The following is a 20,928-nucleotide window of genomic DNA, read 5'->3' on the forward strand; positions in this document are numbered from 1 at the left end:
AACACAAGCCAATTCACACTTTGCTTTTCACACATGCTGCATTTATAATGCAAAGCGTGACACATCTGAAGGGGCAGTGAAATTGTGCAGCGAGTTCTCCCGGCAGATCTAATTATGGACCACAGAATGAATGTACCTTCACCCATGAACCCAGTTACCTGCACCTCTGTAGAGTGGAGGGAGGGAGGGAAAACTGCTAATGAACAAAGCTGCTACAGGCAGGCGTTTGTTTTCCCGCAAGCATTCAAACCCTCTCCATCTATATTCATTTAAACTTTTAAGGTGGGCAAACAGATATTGGAGCTGGAGAAAACAGTTTCTCTTGAAGGCATCTTGGCAGCACTGCAGCTGGAGAGAGCAGGAGGAGGAAACGCTGGCACAGTGTAAGAGCTCAACACCCAGCATGGAGAAAACACACTTTAAACAATGATATATGGCCATGAAGAAGAAGAAGAAGAAGAAGTGATGAACCATCTGCTCTCTTGGGTGCTGTTTCTGTGTCAGAGGAATAATTTAAAATGCATAAAAGTTTTAAAGTCTGGCAATGAAAAACACAGACAGTCATACTATACAACAGCCAGAGTCAGTTTATTCCAGCATGAAACTGATCTCCACAAAACTAACACACCATTATCAGTTAAATAAAAAAGGATATAAAACAAACATAGAAAATGCAATACAATATCTCTCCTTCTTCACTGTTACTATTCTGGCCTTTAGATCCAAAGGCTTTGATTGAACTTGTGTAGAGTCTCCACAAAGGAACATAAAGCATGTCTGTTTTATTGATGATGCTCACACAAGAAACAATGGGAGGGAGCTTCACCTTGATGGAGATGTTCCTAAAGAGGGCTCCCAAAATCAATATACAGAACACTCTGTGGGGAAAATAATGAGAAAATTATCTTTTTTTTTCTTACCAGCAGAAGCAATGAAGTGTGGCAATGTTGCAAAAGGTCAGCCAAGCAGCTCTGGGCTAATGTCATTCAAAACATAGTGTTGCTCTTACAAGTCAGTGAGTAAGAGTTTGTGAGTGATGTATCAGCTGTGCTGCAAATTTCCCACCGTGGTTTGATTGAAAACAGAGCATCATCCACAGCTCTCCTGCTTATCAAACAGCCTGCGGGATGTTTTATTATGCTGTCCCAGTGCACTGCAGAAATCTTCAATTTAAAGTTTTCTTATTATTAATGAACATCCAGTCGACTTCATAACCTCTAGCCCTGCAATCTGATTAAAAAAAAACATATAACAACTGCTATTTATCAGGACTCTGCACTGATGGCCAGGTATTAGGGACAAATCAGATACAGATTTGATAAAGTTAACAGCTTAAAGGTGGACTCCGAAAACATCTGGGTCAGTTTAACCCTTCACAGCCTGTACTCACTCTAACTCTGAAAATGTGTAAAATGTCTGCCTGTGCTTCTTGTGCCTCTTTGTCATGTCAGAAAACTCCAGTTATGTCAACAGGATTAGTCTGATCAGGGAGGCTCTAACAAAAGTGAGTCTTGGAGTTGTTATGGGAAATGTGAGCTGCACTGCTTGACCTATATTTGTACAAAAGAGCAGTGTATCATGGCTGCTTTGTTACCCAATCTTCATGGGAGTGCAATTTTTCTGGAATACCCAGAATTATAACTTGCACAAAAAATAGCACATAATAGTAGCTGAAGTAGTGACAGTAGTTAAAGAAAAAAAATAAGCTAAGCATTCAAAAGGTAACAACAAATTAAATGCATAATAAATACACCTGACCTAAAAAGGGAATAATCACACATTGTAAATTAACAACTGTAAATAAATACATAAAAACAAATGAGTGACTGATTAATTTGGCTGAGGTGCTGCTGGGACGGTAAGGCCTCTCCTTCATGTATCACAGATCTAAATGTCGTGGTGTCAGATACTGATTCAGTTAGATTGAGCTCTGAGTCTTAATAAAGGCTGTCCTCTCACCGTGACCGTCCACCTCCTCGCTGTCTGATTCAGACTCATAGGCGATCACGTCCTCGTCTGCCCACACAGTGGGGATCCCTTTGTAGCAAATCCGTGCCTTTCTCTCCCGTCCCTGGCGGAAGCCAAAACCAAAGCCCACCCTCATTCCGTTTGTTTCTGAATGCCCAGAGGGCAGTTTGGTCCTCCAGCCCAAAAAAGTGCCACCTGACCGTATCTGCAGCAAAAGGAAGACCCCGACGAAGGCAGCCAGGATGAAGGCACAGCTGAGAACGGCCACGACGGCAGGCAGCGGACTGGACGGAGCAACACTGAGCTCTGGTGGCTCCTCAGTTTCTCCACCGCTGTGGTCTGCTGCTGCTGCTGCTGGGATTCCCCCTTCTGGCTGCACTCCATTGCCCTGGAGTCCACCTGTGAGAGGGGATTTCCTCTGGACCTGGTTCTGGTGCAGACAGGAGGTGAGGACCAGGTGGCTGTGAGGTGGGCAGGACAGGCAGTCTGTAGGTCCAGTGCCAGAGCAGGTGAGACAGGCAGGGTTGCAGGGCAGGCAGGCCTGGACAGAGGAAAGGTCCACCCAGTTCTCCAAAGAGAGGTTAAGGAGCTGCAGACCTGATGTGAAGCCCGGCGGGCACAACTTCACACAGCCTTGGAGGAAGAGAGAGAAGCCAGGACTGCACTCTGAATGAGGAGAAGAGATGAAAGTGGGGTGAGGTTCAGTCCAATAAAAAATGCCATCAACCAATGGTGCATATGTACTGTATTTTGTTTCAGGGAATTTGCTTTGATTAGGAGGTGTTTTTGGTCTATAAAAGATCAAGAGACTATTTCACATGATGTCTTCAAATTGCTTCTTTTTGTTGATGACAGAATAGCAATACATGGAAACAGAGTTCTTGAAGTAACTATTGTAATATAGATTATATCTAAATTATTAAAAAGTCTAGAATAATTAAAGGGAAGGTCTGGAAGGAGAGAGCTCATGTGCCTCACTGAGGAAGTCATCCTCCTTGATGATTGTTGATGCAGTTTTAATCTCCCCCACCCACTCTCTGATGTGATACATGTGCATATCCATTGTGTACACACGCACAAACAGTTAAGGAGGACTGTTATAGTGTATCTGTATTCACAGCATCCGTTTTTTCATCACACTCTGACCTGCAGCCTGCTTTGTAACAGTGACTATGTGCCTCCACTACTAATCAGCTCATTCAACTCAAGTGGCTCTTGTTAAAAGTTTGTGTGTCACCGGAAGCTCAACTGATCTCACCAATGCAGATCTGCTGCGCATCAAATGTCTTGCAGCTGTTGTTGGACGGGCGTGGGAAGTCAGGCGACGAGGGATTGACGACTCTGGGTCCAGTACCCCACAGGATGAGAGTGAACTGTCTCAACACACCTGAGAGGAAAGGAGACGAGAAGTGGATGAGGAGGAGGAGGAGGGGGGGGGGGGGCAGAGATATTAAGAGAACACCAATTTAGCACTTCTCTGAGAGGGAACAGGGTGAACTGGCTGAGAAGAGAATACGGAGGTGGAAGGAGAGGAAACAAGTGATGCACAACAGAGGAGGAGGATCAACACCAGCAGAGGAAGAGTTCATATCTGGTTTCCCTCTGAGTAAAAAAAGCCACAGGAAAACTCTAGGACTCAACGTGTCAACTCTTCCTGACAACATGCTGCCTGTTGACCTAAAATACAGTCCACATGTCAGCAAGAATAACATTTTTGAGATTTCAAGCTTTGACTACTGCTACTGAATAGCACTGAATCATCTGACCAGCAGCCTTTAATGCAGATGTGTTTCTGAGATCTGACTGCTGACCCCCTCTGCAACCACTGATCTCACCTCTCCACTCTATATGTACATCATCCGTATGCACAATAATGTCAGTGCTGCCAATATGCAGCTGTGAAGAAATCTAAATATAACAAACATAAATGACTGACTTCAGTTAACAGAATCACTGACAATGAAATAAAATGATCCAAACAGCTGTGATGAACCTCTGAACACAATGTGTTCCACTGTGCCATGTGCAAATGCACACAACTCTCTCACATAAATCCAGCTGCTGCATTAAGACTGCAGGAAAAACAGCTGCAGGCACCAAAACAAACTTCAAAGTTTTGTCAAAAGCTGCCAATAACATTGAGAAAGTCCTGTTAATCTGTCATATTTACTTTACTGAAAAGTTGATGTTTTTATATAGTTCAGGGGTCAGCAAGCTTCAGCATTAAAAGAGCCATTTGGGCCTGTTTACCCCTGAATAAAACACAGGTAACACAAAAACCTATTTGACCACTAAATTGAAGAGAACACTTAATGTATAGTTTATTTTTTATATATTAACCAAAAACGCCACTTTATGTTATTTTGAAAAAAGTAAATTTCCTCTGTGCCGTACAGCAGTCAACTATCAACCTGAATATGAAAATTGATCATTTCTTTCACCTGGTTAATGTGATTTCTGCTCCTGAATTTCACAGCACAGCATATTGTATCCATTTCAGGGCTATGACACGTCACTTTGAATTTCTTGCAGGATTGGGAGCTCTCATCTCTGAGGCTCAAGTGACGTTTACTTTTGATGTATTTCATGATTTTAAAAAACCTGCTCCTACAAGTATGAGGGTCCAAAGATCAACAGGACTCCAAATGCTTTTTCATGTTCATGTGTGAATGGTATTCCATGTTTTGAATACAGGTTTGTATACAAAATATCGCACACAGGATGCGGCCGCAATGCATATTTTCACAAAATTATAGTTTTATTAAGGTTTTGTTTTAATGTCACAAGAGCTCCTCAAACGCAAAAATACTTATTAGAATGAAAAAAATGACATCAATAAAAAAAGTAACTTTAAATTGAATGGCATTTCAAAAATGAGCTCGCCCTCTATAAGCCACATGAGCCACAGCAGAAATATGAAAGCACGCGGCTCCCGAGCCATGGGTTGCCGACCTCTGATGTAGATAATTCTGAAATAAAAATTATTATTATATAATTATTAACAGGGGCTCAGGAGACATTTATATACACAGTACTAAAAGAACTAGTTGAATATGCTTCAGGTGCATTTTACTTGTGATCGAATCTCTCGAGACACACTAATGCCAAGACTGAACAAAGCCAGGAGTCATTAGAGAAGGTGTGGAACAAGAAAACGAGACACTGAAAAGCTTTTTTAACAGGACCTGAGTCAGTGAGGGGAGGTTAATGCTGGTTCGGGGTAGATCTGATGAGCTGAACACTTAATGATGATGAGTGGACTTACCATAGTCATGTCCATTAGGTGCTACGTTTTCTATTTCTAAGGTCCACTCTCCCTGAGGATCCTCATCCCATGAGTGGGTAGTCATGAAGGCCCAGTCATTGAATCCCTCAGAGGAGAAGTCATTGGGCCTGAATAATAAAAGGAGGAAACATGTTTGTTCTTTTTTCTGTGTTTGAATGCAAAAGAGTGTTTTTCTGGAGAGTGAACCCGTGGGAGCATCTTTGTGTAACTAAAATTGAAATGTGTTAGGTGTTAGGGCTCGTCTGCCGAGCGGTGTTTTACTGTGTACCTGGGGAACAGCAGGGTGGAGCGTGTGCCCAGTGGGCTGACGAGATGAATGGCCAATTTTCCTCTCTGGTTGTGGGAGAGAGTGAGGCGAGCCTGAACGTGTTCCAGAGAACTGACATACTCTGGTCGTCCCCAGCAGGCATCCACGTTCTTGCTGAACACCAGCTTGTTGCCGATGTCTCTGTGGATTTGACAAGCAGAGGGGACAGTGCTTAATGTTGTGTGGCTGCAGAAATGGACACAAACAATCGCGCGGTGCTACAAATTTAGGCAACTGCTGAGGCTCCGAGGAGAATGCTGTGACACCTATCAGGCTGAGAGGAGTGACAGAGCCAGACCAGTAAGTGCCTGTGACGACACTAAAACTTACTGTAGTTTACACACACACACACAGTCCTCCTTCTAACCTTGGTTCTGCAAGCATTGTGTTAATGCACTGGCGCTGTGGCCCCACTGTTGTCCAGTTCTGTGCCAAAGCCACCATAGCACCTGCATCCAGGAGCCCATAACCGTATGAATGACTCACTGTTGAAGAAAGAAAAGAAAACAAGATGGAGAGGTAAGGAGTGAATAAAAAAAATCAAATTTGTAATAATAATTAAACGTCTTTTTAAATGTATGTTTTTAAATGGTTGAAACTCTCAGGCACCAATTAGAGACCTTCATCCTCTGTTAACTACACTGAAAATCAGGATATGTGCCAAGTTCCATTTCCCATGAACATGTGTTGATGGCTGCCATGCACAAATATGTCATCCTATTCACAATTATGTCTCCAAAAATGGCTCCACTGCTGCTGTGGACACTTTCTGTATGGCCTAACGCACCATAGTGTTCACTATGCTCCAAACCTACTGGACTTAGTGTGTAAATATACTATGTTAAGAAATGTACAAGTAAATAGGAGAAAAAAATCTCTTGGTAAATATCATAAGTTCCCTCACATCTCAGCTGGCGGGAGAGACGTGTCTGTCTGTGTTTGACTGAGAGTAGCTGGCAGGCTGAGCCTTGGCAGGGGAATAAGGCACAAAATAAACAAACTTATCCTGCAACTTACAATCCACAGAGAGGCAGTGTGTTGCTGGGACTATCATCTAAATGGACATTTGCAGGTATGTTTACACACTTTTTAATTAGGTGCCGCTAAGCAGCTAATCAGCTACCAGCCAGCAGTCTTCATGTAAAGCAATGCACTTTTCTTTGATGGATGCGGCTTTTTTAATAAGGGCGGCACGAAACATGACACGTTCATGAAATAGCAGATTTGTTTTTCCAAAGTGGGTCTCTGGCTTTGTGAGGAGGATGTTGTTTTTGATCGCTTTCGATTAGTGCGAGAGATTGATAGAAAGCTGATGACTTATTCAAATATGTTTTTTTTGATTGGCTGGCTGGAAAATAGAAACTAATGATATACAAATGAATGTAAATCCAGGGAACTCGTTATGAATCTCACCATGAAACCATAAAATATAAATAACTTCCTTCTGGTTTCTGATTTGTCCTCAAAGCAGAACAGAGGATATGGAATTTAGAAATGTGTCTGAAGTGATGCTACTGTGAATCATGACAAACAAGATTTTTTTTCAGACTCACACTTTCTGTGTGCTCTCAAAAGGTTTTGTTCTATGTCAGGATTTAGGGACAAATATGAGACCTGTTGACACAATCTGTGCTTGTTTTGGACTAGTAATGGTAATCAGTCACTCTACCTCTGCGTCCCACTCCATTGGTCTTCCAGTCTCCGGCACTGAGGTGCCCGGGCTGGGACGTTTTCACCACCAGATGCTGCATGTCCCTCCAGGTCAGGTTCATACTGCACACAGAAACAGGTTAATCCTATTGACTTTCTGTCATGTAATAGCTGGAGGTATTGCTTTACTCATTATGCACATTATGCTGAGCTCAACTGTGCAACAATACAGCAGGAGGAAATGTGAGGAACTATGGGATGCAGAAAAGGTCAGGAGACTGTAGACACACCTGAATGTGATCCATCTAAGCACATATCTGTCCACACATTTTGAAATACTATACTGAGAACCCCGAGGGATGTTCCAGTCAACTATAACAAAGGTATGAGCTCACATAAAGGTTTTAATAGAGGCACATTAAAAGGTACATCCTAACCTATTGTGTTGAAAGGTCAGGAAACAGTAAAAGAGTGGATACAATACCATGGAGGACCATGTCTAGACTTCTCTGTAATTATTGTTTCTAATGAGGTCTGGGACTGCGGGATGCGGTCACTTTCCACACATTAGGATCCCAGTGAAAAGTTTATTTCTCATATAAAGGTATGAATAGACACAGTAGTGAGCATCAGTCGGAGGAAAAGGGAAAAAGAGAGTTCCGCTGGTTAAGATAATCAAACTGTGAATCACTGAGTGCTACACCACGCTGAACCGAAATAGAAACACTGAATTGCAGTGAGGCGCATCACCTCTGCCACTCTCCGCATCAGCATTCACATCTCACATCCTCTCATGTGTTATTAATGGACAAAATCCCCCAGATCCACTCAATGTCACCTCAGCCAAGAGCAAAATAATAAAACACCAGAAAGCCAAAACACTCTGCCTATTAAATGATTCCATCTCTGTGAATACCAGTGTGGTCCCAGTCTGATAAACCAGCTACCCTGTTATTACAGCTGCCAGTCAGGAGGGGAGCATGCTATGGCGGGGGTGGGGGGCAGCTGCTCACTGAGAAATACCAGTTTAGTGTTAAAAGTGAGAGATAGTCCACATCCTGAAAAAGCGAGCTCAGCCAGTATCTGCCCATTTGTTATATCAGAGCTGAGATGAACTGAGGTCACATACCTGAACAGAAACCAGGATTTGATGTGAAACCTGTCAGCTAATGTGAAGAATTATGCACAGCGGAGAACTGCTAATTGATGAGACTGACTTAACACTTGCAAGATCTGACTACAGATACCACCATAATGGCAAACACATTAGAGCTGCTGACAGAAACTTGGATTCTGACACCTGGAAGTCCTGAGTGAGCGATAATGAGACACATTCTCTGGTTTAAAATCTTCACTGCCGGTCCTACAGGTAATCAGATGTCTGTGTGGGCTGCAGCTGCTGATTTGTCTTGCTAATTAACTGATTATCAAAAGCTTAATTTGCTGTGGAAAGAATTTTTGGCCTGGGATTTAAGCCAATGCCGACTCCCAGTCCCAGAAGTGTCTGTGCATAATGCACGCGTGCACACACAGCGAAGCAAAGCTAATTAAGTTTCCAATAAAATTAAATAAAAAAAATGTTTACACCTAAGAGTCCATGATGTAAAAACACACTGACTGCAGAGCGACTACAAAAATAGCTCAGTGGTTACAGTGGGAGTCTGTCTTTCACACTCACTTGGCCTCCAGAGCCAGAGCGATGATCCCAGCAGCCAGTGGTGCTGAGGCTGAGGTCCCTGTGTGAGAGTCTGTGCATTTTTGCCTCAAGTCTGTGGTCACCTTGGAGACAAGAGGAGAGAGAGAGAAAAGTGCACATAAATACCAAAGCAGACACATGACACACTGAGTTTCCCACATCAGCATGAGCGGAGTTCACGGTGAGAGAAGTGTTAGACAGAAGAGGCCCGGGGACAATGGGAGTTCTGCCTGCTGTCTGAGAAAGGGAGGGAGGTTCAGTCTCAGGTCTGTGGATGGCTGCCAATGTGGGTCACAGCCAGGGCAGTGAATGTCAGCCAAAATCAGCCCAGCAAGGTCAGGTGGTGGTGAGGCAGAGTATGTTAGCACTCCAGGTACACCTCTGCTCTTGCTCTCTGCCGATGCCAGAAAGCTAATGAGGCCCGTCTGGGTCACGACGAGGACACGTCAGAAATGACAAAAAAGCCAAAAGCAAGGCGGGCTGTGAAGGTTAGGGACTGAATCTTGGTTTTGAACTTTTGGCCTGACAGATTGTGGCACTAATGACCATTATCTGCAGGAAAATGTCCGTGAGTCAGAGGAGTAAACAAAGGGAGGGCAGGTGTCTGCACAGGCCACCTGTTAGATTTCAGGAGTGAACAAAAAACAACACAGATTTCACATATTTAGGAGTAAAACAATTCATTGGTAAGCCAGTAGATTTAATGACTGAGTAATCTGGGAACTATAACCAACTTTAAAAATAGGATTTTTCTGTTGAAATGTAACGTTTTGTGGGTTTTATGCACAAAGTAAAACAAGTCAAACAGCATCACTCTTTTCAAAAAAAGAATAACTTAATGAAAAAAAATCAATGGATTAATGAACAATGAAATGACCGTTAGCTGTGCCCCTTGAGGTTTTACTTTTGAAACATAATTGCCAAGTCAATTATTTACAAAATTACAACAAGGAACAAAACAACAATCACTCCTATAATTGCTCTGTTTTACTATTGAAAACCCATTTTTAAGAATGAAAGAAAGAAAAAAAGGAAAAAATAAAAGGACAGAAGAAAATGGGACAATGTTTTGAATCTCGTTCTTTGATAATAGGAGCGTATCCAGCACGCTGCCTTGAAGGGCAATTAGTGGACATTTCTTTTTGCCACACTGGAGGTAATGTGTTTATTTTTGCAACCGTTTGTTCTTTCTAGGTGAGAACATTGGGAAGGTTTGCAGAAGGAGTGCAGCACACACTGGTTTCTCTGAGGCTCCTATGGACAACATATATAACCTGAAGAGATGACAGGCGAACGTGCTGCCTGCAGGATTTCTTTTCTCTATTTTAAGCTGCAAAACACAAAAATCAAACAAACTTGAATGTAAATACTAGTCACGGACAAAAAGCACGATACAAAGGAGTGCTGCTGTATATTTTAAAATGACTTCAATTTCACCCATTTGATGAGCTGCATCTGCTCGCCTGCAGCATGCCTCTGGTGTGTTTTGGAAGGAATAGCAGATTTATAGTTGTTTAATGTTATTGCATGTCCCTGAGGCAAGTCTTTCTTCAGCTGACAAGCCGCTTCAAGGAAGCATGTAGCATCCCTCAGTGTTTGTCAGCTTTGCTTGTGACTGTGCTTCTTTGATGGCTATTTATGATTTGACACCATGTTAATGTGAATAAACTCTCAGAGATAAAGTTCTTTTCATAAAATCCTCCTAAAGTAAAAAAACACAAAATCAGAGAAAAAATCTGAAAGCATGTGTGTTTGTGTGTATACACCCACTATCTGTTTCTCCCCTGGGTTTCCGGAGCTGAAGGTGGTAGCGAGGGTGGAGGAGCAGGGCTCGCTGTACCACGGCACGCTGCCGGATTGTGTGGTGCTGCTGATGGACAGGGTGTAGATGCTATTGGTGTAGCCGTCACAGTTGCAGTTGTCCTGTTCTCTTCCACCGTTACCTGAGGCCCAGACAAAGATGGAGCCCAGTCCGCTGCGTCCCTGTTGGCACAGAAACAAACACACCTTCACATATTTGAAGTCAAGAAAGAGAAGAGGTTAAGAGAAAGAGACAAACAAGAGCTGCTTTAAGTGAAAAATTGCCCTTGACAAAGCCGTTTGTCTCGCTGCTTAACTGACTTGTCATTTATGGGCTTTCTTTCAGAAACACTGCGCTGCTGTAGGCACAACCCTTATTAATACATCATAATGTCAGGCGGCTTATTGCACGCAGAACATCAGATAACAAACAGAAGAAATGTAATTACCAAATTTACTCAAGCCAAATATAATTTCAGGGCTGATAAATGACAACATGATATCTGGCAGAGAGACTGAGCTCCTAAAACACAAACAGTATGTGAGACATAGTCCACTTTGGTTGGGATGACAACAATAGGGCAGAAAACTTCAAATGGTTTACGACCCAGATTAAAATTTCAGCCGTCATTTTAGCAGAGTAACAAAGAGCGTCCTTTGTCAAGTCAAAGAACACTACTCAGATTAAATTGCTTTGTTTGTTCCAAGACACACAAAGCATTTTCTATGCACTTGTCTCCAGCTGATTAGATTAGTGTAACTCTTCACCTGCTGGAAAGCCTCAGAAATCGATGCGCTGCTTTTAGCTATTACCAATCACAGCAGCTGCTCGCAGGTAATTTGCGCACATTTTCTGAAGTTCAGCCTTTCCTCTTCTGGTTACCTCTGGCCTTTAGAATTGATTTTCAAGATTTTTCAGGCACAGGGTTGGTCGGCCTACTTCCTACACTGCTGACCTTCTTTCTTTCAGTATGTTGCAGATTATAACTGAGGGTCTGCTGACCGGCTCAGGCTGACTGTCCCCAGGGTCTTGCTGGAGACAGGGACAGTGGGGCAGCTGCGCTCAGCGCTGTAAAACAGCCTCTGGGACTAAATCCACCTCAGTGTCCTTTTGTTAAGGTTGTACTTATTTTTAATTGGCTTTAATTAGTTGTACCATGTTTTATATTTTAATTAAAGCGTGGAAGCACATGATCTACCCACCTACAGCTGAAACCAAGTGGGTGAAAAACATTCAGAAAGAATAAAAGAAAGAAACCACAGGATATGTGAAGAAATATATACAGTATATGGTGATGATGTCTTTCCACATCCCACATAAAGAAAGCAGGATAATTCAAACTGTTACCAGTCAGAAGCTGAATAAAAAAATCACCCACTGTGATTGTCTGATTGTCTATATATCCTCTCTATATGTTCTAGTTCTGCAGGCTGTATGTTTCAGCGTAGTGGTGCAGCACAGTAAGACCGTCTTAGGTTTGACTTTGCTCTCTGCATGTGTTCTCTGTGTGGGTTTCAGGCTCCCTCCTACAGTCTAGTGGCATGCATGTTAGGTTAATTAGTGATTCTAAACAGAATGTAGGTGTAGGTGCAGCGGCAACCTACACAGCGTGTGTCTCTCCTCATGTCCAGCACCAGCTGGAGTAAGCTCCAGCCTCTCTCTGCAGAACACGGTTTGTGCAGCTGACGAGTCCTATACTGCAGTAAGTAGTAGGAGCAGACCATCAGAATCAAACAGTGGCACCTGAGTCTGGTGTCTTTAGGCGTCTCCCACTGCACAATCCGAGTGGAGCTCTTTTCTTCTTTGTTTGCTTTGTGCCATTCAGCACGTCTAACACCACGCTTTGTGCCCATTCACACAAACATTCTCAGTATATTCATTTCTTTTGGTGTTATAGTCTTGTTTTTTGGATAAAACAAAACAAAACAAAACAAAACAAAAAAAAAAGAATAGCTGTTTTAGGTCCCAGTATTTGATGGGAAATGCTGCTTTTGTATGTTTTCTGTCTGGGCTGGTTGTTAAATAAAATGTGTCACAGCGATGACAAAATAAAATATAGTGAAATATTCGCCTTCTTATCACAGCCCGTGCAAGGCTGTCTTCTCTGACATGATTAATAATCAGAGAAATGTTGAGCTCATAAGTGTACAAAGGGAGCTTAATTGGTTCTGAACACAGACTTTATATTAGCTTGTTCAATGCATTTAAAAAAAAAAGAAAAAAGAATGACACATTTAATTTTCTTAATGGTCTTCAATATCATCATTTCACAGGTGATCTATGCTTCTACTGTGTATTTTGAAGCAATAGGAATCAAATTGTATCCTAACACTAGAGTCTAGAATCTAAATAATAGCCCTACACCTTCCGGCCCAATCTATGACCCGACTCTGCCTTTGCTGCAGGTAACGGGACCAGACACTAACACTCCGGAGCGAAAGGTTATCTGGCTGCCAGGAGAACACGCTGAACCACAGAGCTCCTGTTGTGTTGCTGTCAGGCAGTTTTTTGCTCACTATCGTGCTGTGATATGTGGAGCATTTCACATTGTGGGGATGTGAAACATGAATCACTTTCATTCATTTATACGCCAATTAATGCTGCCTTTGAATCTAACTATTGTTCTTCATCAGCGACTGCTGCTGTTTCTATTTTCTCCCATCTCACATTTTTCATTTGAGCTGTTCTGCTAATGCCTTTTGAAGTAGCATGCTGACACATGAAAAATGGGAGCATTACACTTAGATAATATGTCACACTGTTTTATTCCATCCGAGCCTAAAAGATGAAGACGGCAGGCAATTAACAATCTCACCTTGAGTTTGTCCTTTCCAATATCTCTCCTTAAATACTGATACAGTTATATTGTATAAGTGGGAAAATGTGCATGCCTTATTTTTATTTTATTTATGTAACAAGAGTATACTTTCTAACAGGCTTTTTTTCGCTGACATGAGAGAAACCGCTGTGTGTATACAGTACATAGTTTTTAAAGAAGTAGTTCAGCATTTTTTCACTTTCACTTCCTTGCTGAGAGTTAGATAAGAAGATCAATACGACTCTTATGTCTGTACAGTAAATACGTATGAAGCTGGAGCCAGCGGCCTGCTAGCTTAATTTAGACTAAAGACTGTGAAGAACAGCTAACCTAGTTTCTGTGGAAGGTAACAAAATCCACCTACCAGCTCCTCTGAAGCTCATATGTGAACACTGTGTGTATTGTTTTAAAAAAAATGTACTGGCCTCGGTGTTGTTCTGAAGTCTGTTTTTCCATTGATTTGACCTACAACCAGTTTCAACCTCCAACCAGTTGTCCCAATAATTAATAATTGTAGAGAGTACTGCGTGAAAGGAAACAGATTTTAACACAGTATTGGGAGAAAGTCTCCCCATAAAAATCAATTTTACACTTTTTCATTTATGAAATGAGTGGAAACTTTGTCTTCCCCTGTTGGCAGTGAAAGAGATTACACAAATAAACATGACAAACACTGCCATCATGTTTGTATAATATATAATATATAGTTACTGTAGTCTACTAACATTTTGCAGCAATGAGCCAGTACAGGATCGAATGTAACAGTCTCTCATTTATCTTCACTAAAGCTTTCAAAAGACCTCATGTTAATTACTGAACCTGAGAGATGTGGGTTTCTTTTTTTCTCGCTGTCTCTGGCGTTTATGCTAAGCTAAGCTAAATGGCTAAATCAATCTTCTCATTCAACCAACTTTCAGCACTAAAGTGATTAAGTTTCTCTCAAAATGTTGATCTATGGTTCCAAAGCGCTGATGTGAGTTTGATTGTGTTACCATAAATAAGTAATGGAAGTTATTAGTAAATTAAAAGTCTAAGACTGACCTTGGTGATTCCCTGGAGGAAAGCCTCTTTAGCCAGCTTGGCAGGGCCATCCAGTGACTTGCCGTCATCCTCTGGACCCCAGCTGGCACTGTAAATGTGGATATGCTGAGGGTTGAGGCTGAGAGAGTGAGCCTCCACCACGTCTGTCACCTCCCCGTCCAACATACGAACTCCTGCAAAACGAGCAGACAACGCAGTGAGGATCAGGCTATCAAACGAGAGAAAGGGTGAAGAATGACTGACAGGATGACAGATGGGGAAAACCATATAAATCCTCTGATAGATAGCTGCAAAAACCTGAGGGACATAAGATGATAAAAACTTGTCAGACTGAGATCGGTTGGAGCGCATCCTATTTTACCTTAAGCCCCTAAAAGAAAAAAAAAAAACACAACAGAAGACCGATGAAACAAAAAGAAAAAGCCAGAGACAGCAGAGTTCCAGTTTTAATGAGTGTAAGTGCATGATGCTTCACCTGCAGACTTCGCTTTGATGGATACTACACTATTTTAACCATCGCATAAACAAACCCAGCTGGTTGTTATAAAAAGAAAAGCTGCTTCCTGACCCCAGCAAACACACAGAAGGGAACAGCAGACAATAACAGACTGCTGACAATAGAATAACACACACACACACAAAATGCTCAACAGACTGGTGTGTCCACAGGGTAGCACCAAATGTCACCTTTCATCATACCTGAACATGGCCCAGTCTGAGCCTTTGAAGTGAGCAGCCTCAGATCAGTCCTCTGAACATTAATGGCTGTAGAGAGGCGTGAAATGAACCACCCCCAAATAAGGTCCATTACTGATAGAGGGCCCCCGGACCTCAGAGGCAACACTATGAGTGGCAACGTCCACATTAAGACTTCAATAAGCCATTCTAGACAACCTGCCTGGCCCTGAAGGCACAAACATATGCCAGTAGGGTTGTGGCCAAGGCAGCAATTACTCTGTTGGCGTGGAGATATGTCGTAACGCAAGTTTGAATACTGAGTAGTCTGAAACAAACATAACTGGGGCTGAACATGCAACATAAAGCACAATGTTTGCTCAGTGATCGTTATGCAAGCGCCGTACCGCAGCAGTAATGATAATTACTGTCGTAACAATTCTCATCAACTTCCTGCTGCTTGACGATTTCTTATTAAGACACTGCTGTGCAGGTTGCCCGCAGTTCCACTAATTCAGAGGTAGCAGGTAGAGATGCAGCTGTGTGTGTGCATGTGTGTGTGTGTGTGCAGGTGGGGGGGAACATAGGTACAGTAGGTGGAAGGAAAACATACAGCGAGCCAAGTAGGGTCAATTACAGGTTTTAAACACTCATCACTAATCATGACTCTGTAAAGATGCACACAAACATGCCTCAGCTCACGTGCACACACACACACACAGATAAAGAGCATTTGGGAGCAAATCACAGCTGTTTATAAACAATCCACTGACCCTATGACGTGAACAGATTCACAGAGGAGTAATTTATGAGAACGGGGCCAACGCGTGGCTCTGTCGGGAGATGAATGGTAATGAAGACAAAGAAGGAGAGTTATGAGGAACATCTGTGTACGGGACTGCTCGGGGCTCCACAGGCTCCGCTGAGTCTTGTTGGCTGCCATCGTGGCATTGACAGATTGTTTGATGACAAAAGTTACTAAAAGCCTCCTTGGAATACTTTATCAAGTGTTTTTGTTTTTTTCAGGAGACAAAGAAAAATAAAATGCTCTCAGACATAATTTGTGATCTTGGGTTTAATGTAAATGAACGGCCCTACATATCTTCTTTCTTTAATGCATATCTGCACATGCTGACAGCTTTATTATTCTGTTTAAACAAGAGCCTGCCCTAAGACTCTTATTTTGACCAAATTTTGATGATGATTTATGAAGACGGCGGTGTGAACAGACAGCCACTGGATTGTGAAGTAAGTTCTCTTGGCATCGACTGAACTCAAGAACCGAAGAACTCAACGAAACACTTTGAAAAATTAACTTGCTTTTCATCTGGTTGGTGAAGGAAAGACTGATGCCTCAGGCAAAGAGCCAAACAAAGGTAGGATGAGTCATAATGTGTGCTAAAACTTACATTCACTCTGTCATAAATAATAAAATTAAGAACTCAGCATCTTTATATCAACTATTAACAATGCGACATAATCTCTTGAGGATGAGGCATTTAAGACTTGTCTGGCAAGCAAGAAATGCATTTCTGTATAATTACATTAATTTACATTCACACTGGTTTCCCGAATTTGCTTCAGGTCGATTATATAAATGATGTGCATAAAACTGGAGAAACCTTATATTGACAAGTCCTTTGACAGACACACAGCAGGCTAAACGAGGGCACAAGATGCTTATTTCCACATGAAAAACAGCAGGAAATGATGAAAAAGCTATTCTTCTGTGTGGCACTCGATCAAGGACTATTCACAGTGTGCTACTGCTCGTCTCACGGTGTCATGTCTGAACTGCACCGCCAATGAGACAGAAAACAACAGTCAATGGTCCAGAAAAAACACACGATATCAGCTTTGAAGTCTCTCTGCGGGTCTTCAAAGACATGCTGCACTTTTAAATGTGTTTTTTTGCAGCAGTAAGTTAAAAGATGATGGTACTGAGATGAAACACATCGATGTCTGTGTTGGCATTTGTGAGTTTAAAGTCGCACAAAAGGCGATCTGCTGTTTACAGTCAGTCTGAACCTTCCAAGGGTAATGGCCAGTCAAATGTGTTTAATGTTAAAGCTCTCTAATCAAAAGCTGGGCGGCCTTCTCTCACACATGCACTGCCTCCGCTCAGACAGCTCAGCAGGACTGTTGCTGTGTATTATAAGAGATTTTTGCCAGTACTGTTCATCTTATTCTCCTCATATACAGTGCTGCTTGCAAATATGTGAACCCCTTGAGCAGTTTAGATGTTTCTGTTGTTTTACCATGATTTCTCATTTTATCATTACCAGTTTTTATGTCAGAAATCTCAGATCTATGTTTTATCAGTTGCATGTACTTGTTTAGTGGAACTTGTTTAAGTAGCCCAAAAACTACATGAAACCTGTATTAGTGTATGTTCAAAAGTATGTGAACCCTTGTAGCTTGTGGCTCCTCCTTTTGCAGTCATTACTTCAACCAAACATCTTCTGTAACCTCTAACCAGTCTCTCGCTCTCCTCCTTGCAGAACTCAGCCAGTTGAGAGAGGTTGGAGGGACATCTGGCATGTACCATCTTCTTTCAACATTTCAATAGGATTAAGATCTGGACTTTGACTGGTCCAATCCAGAGTATGAATCCTTTTTCCCTGAAGCCATTCCTTTGTAGTTTTGCTGGAATGCTTTGGGTCATTGTCTTGTTGCATTATCCAGGTTCGTCCCAGCTTCAACTGTCTGACGGATGGCAGGAGGTTCTGGTCAAGAATTTGTTGATATACTTGGGAATTTATGGTTACTTGAATAATATGGAGTCGTCCAGTTCCAGAAACAGAAAAGCAGCCCCAGACCTTCACATTTCCACCACTAAATTAAACTAAACTGCTCAAGGGGTTCACATACTTTAAAGCAGCACTGTGATATGTGTAGATATGTGTGTATATATATATATATATATATATATATTATATATATACACATATATATACATATATACACACATATATATATATATATATATGCACACACACACATTTCTTTAACATTACATCTCTCTTATAATGGTATTAGCATGATAAAATCACAAGCAGCAACACTGCTATTAGTTCCTGACACTCTTGCATCAGCCACATGTGATCATTAATCAGTGTCATCGTATATGACAGTTCGTTTTAGGGCGATGATACTTTTGAATTTTAAAGCTTTTATTGGTGCATACTAATGATGTGCCTGTATCATTAAATTTCTACCTGGGGGATAATTTTATGTTACATTTTAAATTACATTAACTTCTGTTTATGATGATTTTTATTAGTTATAAAATCAGAATTTCAGCTATGACTGCTGGTAATTGAGCAGCCCTTACCTTTTTAGTATTAATAAAAAACAGTGTACGGTTCACCTTCACATTAATTAGTTAGAATGTGAATTTTATTGGGCGTTTAGTTTCTAATTAGACTATACTGAACTCATTTAAATTAATATTGTACTCATTAAACATTATGCCTAATTAAAAATGCCCATGGCCTGCTTCACTTACCTCCAATCTTAGCATTGTAGGCCACACCTACACCGCACACACCGTTGTTGGCTGCAGCAGCAACTTCTCCAGCACATCGGGTTCCATGCCTGAGAAGAGAAAAATCAATGTAAGGAGAGTAATACTAAAAAAAAAAAAATTTGCAGTTAGTAAAGAAGCAAGTGAACTGAAACCTGGACAACTCCAAAAACAATAGTCAAAAGCGACACATAAATTACATACATTTGAAGCTTTTTTTGCATGTGCAATAGATTTTAACGACAAAGGCTGCAACCTCGGCAGTGAAGGTGATCAGAAGAATCAAGGATGTCTTTTCACACAGCACAATACTCATCAACAGGTTAAAACCTCACTGATCTGTACCAGAGATCTGTTAGACAAGCTTACAGAGGAGCTGAAACTGCTACAATAATAATAAGAGAAATTAATGTGTGGAGCAGCTGAAATTGTCACTTGACAAATTGATGGCAGCTCTTGTGTTTCGCTCTCAAGGAGTCTTATTTAATGACATTTATGACATCTTTTCTCCTGTGACACAAGATACAAGGTCACAAGTGACAGACTCTTCTGATCAAAAATGGCTAAATTGAAACCTGAGGTCAAATATTAAGACCTTTCTAAAACTTTACCTTGACAATAGCATGCCCTGAGACATGCCCATGAAATATGACATGTTATTGATTGGCATGATTTATTCACTGAGCCCTTCATTAATGCCTTCAGCCAGCCTTGAGTTTCAAGGAACAGAGGCAGGTTCCCTATAGAGACGTGTGTCAATGTCAAACACAAAGGACTTCACAAAAAGCACCTTTATCAAGATCTTTAGAGAAAGAAAGGTCCAAATTAAAATCTGTACAGATTTTCAGCTTTCCAGACAAAAACAGGAATGATTAGTGAAACAGATTTAATTTGTTGCATTGACTTTGCAGTTGAAACCGTGTGATCAGACTGTGAATGGATGGAGCAGGGCGAGCATTTGGCGTTTACCACAGGTCATTAAGATTGTCTCCTGATTACAGTGCACATATCTGATTAGGAAGCACGCAGTTTCACACCCGTCTCTGGGATGTGCTGTGTGAATGTTATCGGAAAACACAGCTAATTACGTCTCCAGTCCTGTTTAAGAAGAGGTTAAAAAAAAAGCAAATGACTTCCTTTTTGATCTCCCAACCTCACTGATGATGAGGCAGAGGACAAAGTCGTTTCACAGGGTCAGAGTACGGATACACCTCCAGCTGGGATCCTGATTAGATTCTGTGTAGCTCTGTGATATATTAACCACCTGCTAATTCTGCTCGCTCTAAAACGTTTAAGCAGAAAATCGCTGCTGTTTTGTTCCAAATTCTTCTTCTACCTGTCTCTGTTTTTTGTTACAAAGTCAGGATTTATATTGGAACAAAAAGAGGATGGTGTGGGTGCTGCTTCCTAACAAATCATTTATTCCATGACCCGGCCTGTCAACAACTACAAGCATTAAAGTGATCTTTAAACAAGCAATCAGCTTTCCTGACAGGGCTTATTTGTCACTGACAGCCATGCCCTTACACAAAGACCCTGGCACATATGGCAGTCTGTAATGCATCACGCACGCAATTAAAATGTTATCAGAGCTTAAACTAAATTTTTTGTTTCACAATGCATTAATAGATGGATTCATTTGATGTGAATAGATTTTTGTTTTTAAAGCAGTAGCACAGCAATATTTTTTGGCTTGAAAGAGCTTGATATCCTAATAGGCATTAGAGAATCATTAAACTCACATACACAAACCTGCTCATTTCTGTGATTATTAAAGAAACATTTAGCACATGAATAAGCTGGAGGCACAGCCTAGAGTCTCAGTTAATCAGGCTCCAGATATGCTGCTCTCTGTGCAGCAGGACATCTCTGTCTCCATGTGAAGCTGCGGGCAGACCTTTTAGTGTGCAGCCATTGTTTAATCAGAGCACTAAAGAGGTGCAGACCTGCCCACCCATTACATTTTAGCTCACAACAGTGTGTCTGACAAATTTCTGACAGACTGTATTACAGGTTCGTCCACACAAGTCAGTCATGTTATTATGGACTGAAGACGGCACAGAGTGGGTGCGCAATGGTGACTGACAGTCTTTTCATATCGATGAAAAAAAACATCTATGGCAGCACTAGCCTCACTACAACGTTTTTATACTATAAAAA

At 41.5% G+C, this 20,928-nt stretch overlaps 1 protein-coding gene across 1 annotated transcript in view; it reads right to left on the reverse strand.

Moving 5' to 3' along the window:
- Positions 1–697: 697 nt before the first annotated feature.
- furinb (furin (paired basic amino acid cleaving enzyme) b) overlaps positions 698–20,928 on the reverse strand; it is a 76,772-nt gene continuing 56,541 nt past the window's right edge. The window contains exons 7-16 of the mRNA XM_028407687.1: positions 18,751–18,839; positions 14,568–14,740; positions 10,678–10,890; positions 8,890–8,990; positions 7,231–7,334; positions 5,929–6,046; positions 5,523–5,702; positions 5,234–5,361; positions 3,227–3,355; positions 698–2,634 (exon numbers count right to left, since the gene is read on the reverse strand). Coding sequence (XP_028263488.1) covers positions 1,919–2,634; positions 3,227–3,355; positions 5,234–5,361; positions 5,523–5,702; positions 5,929–6,046; positions 7,231–7,334; positions 8,890–8,990; positions 10,678–10,890; positions 14,568–14,740; positions 18,751–18,839 — 1,951 coding nt within the window. The 3' untranslated portion in view covers positions 698–1,918. The remainder of the gene's footprint in view (positions 2,635–3,226; positions 3,356–5,233; positions 5,362–5,522; positions 5,703–5,928; positions 6,047–7,230; positions 7,335–8,889; positions 8,991–10,677; positions 10,891–14,567; positions 14,741–18,750; positions 18,840–20,928) is intronic.

The sequence above is a fragment of the Parambassis ranga genome, chromosome 6 (assembly GCF_900634625.1).
Source record: "Parambassis ranga chromosome 6, fParRan2.1, whole genome shotgun sequence".
NCBI classification, from domain to species: Eukaryota; Metazoa; Chordata; class Actinopteri; family Ambassidae; genus Parambassis; species Parambassis ranga.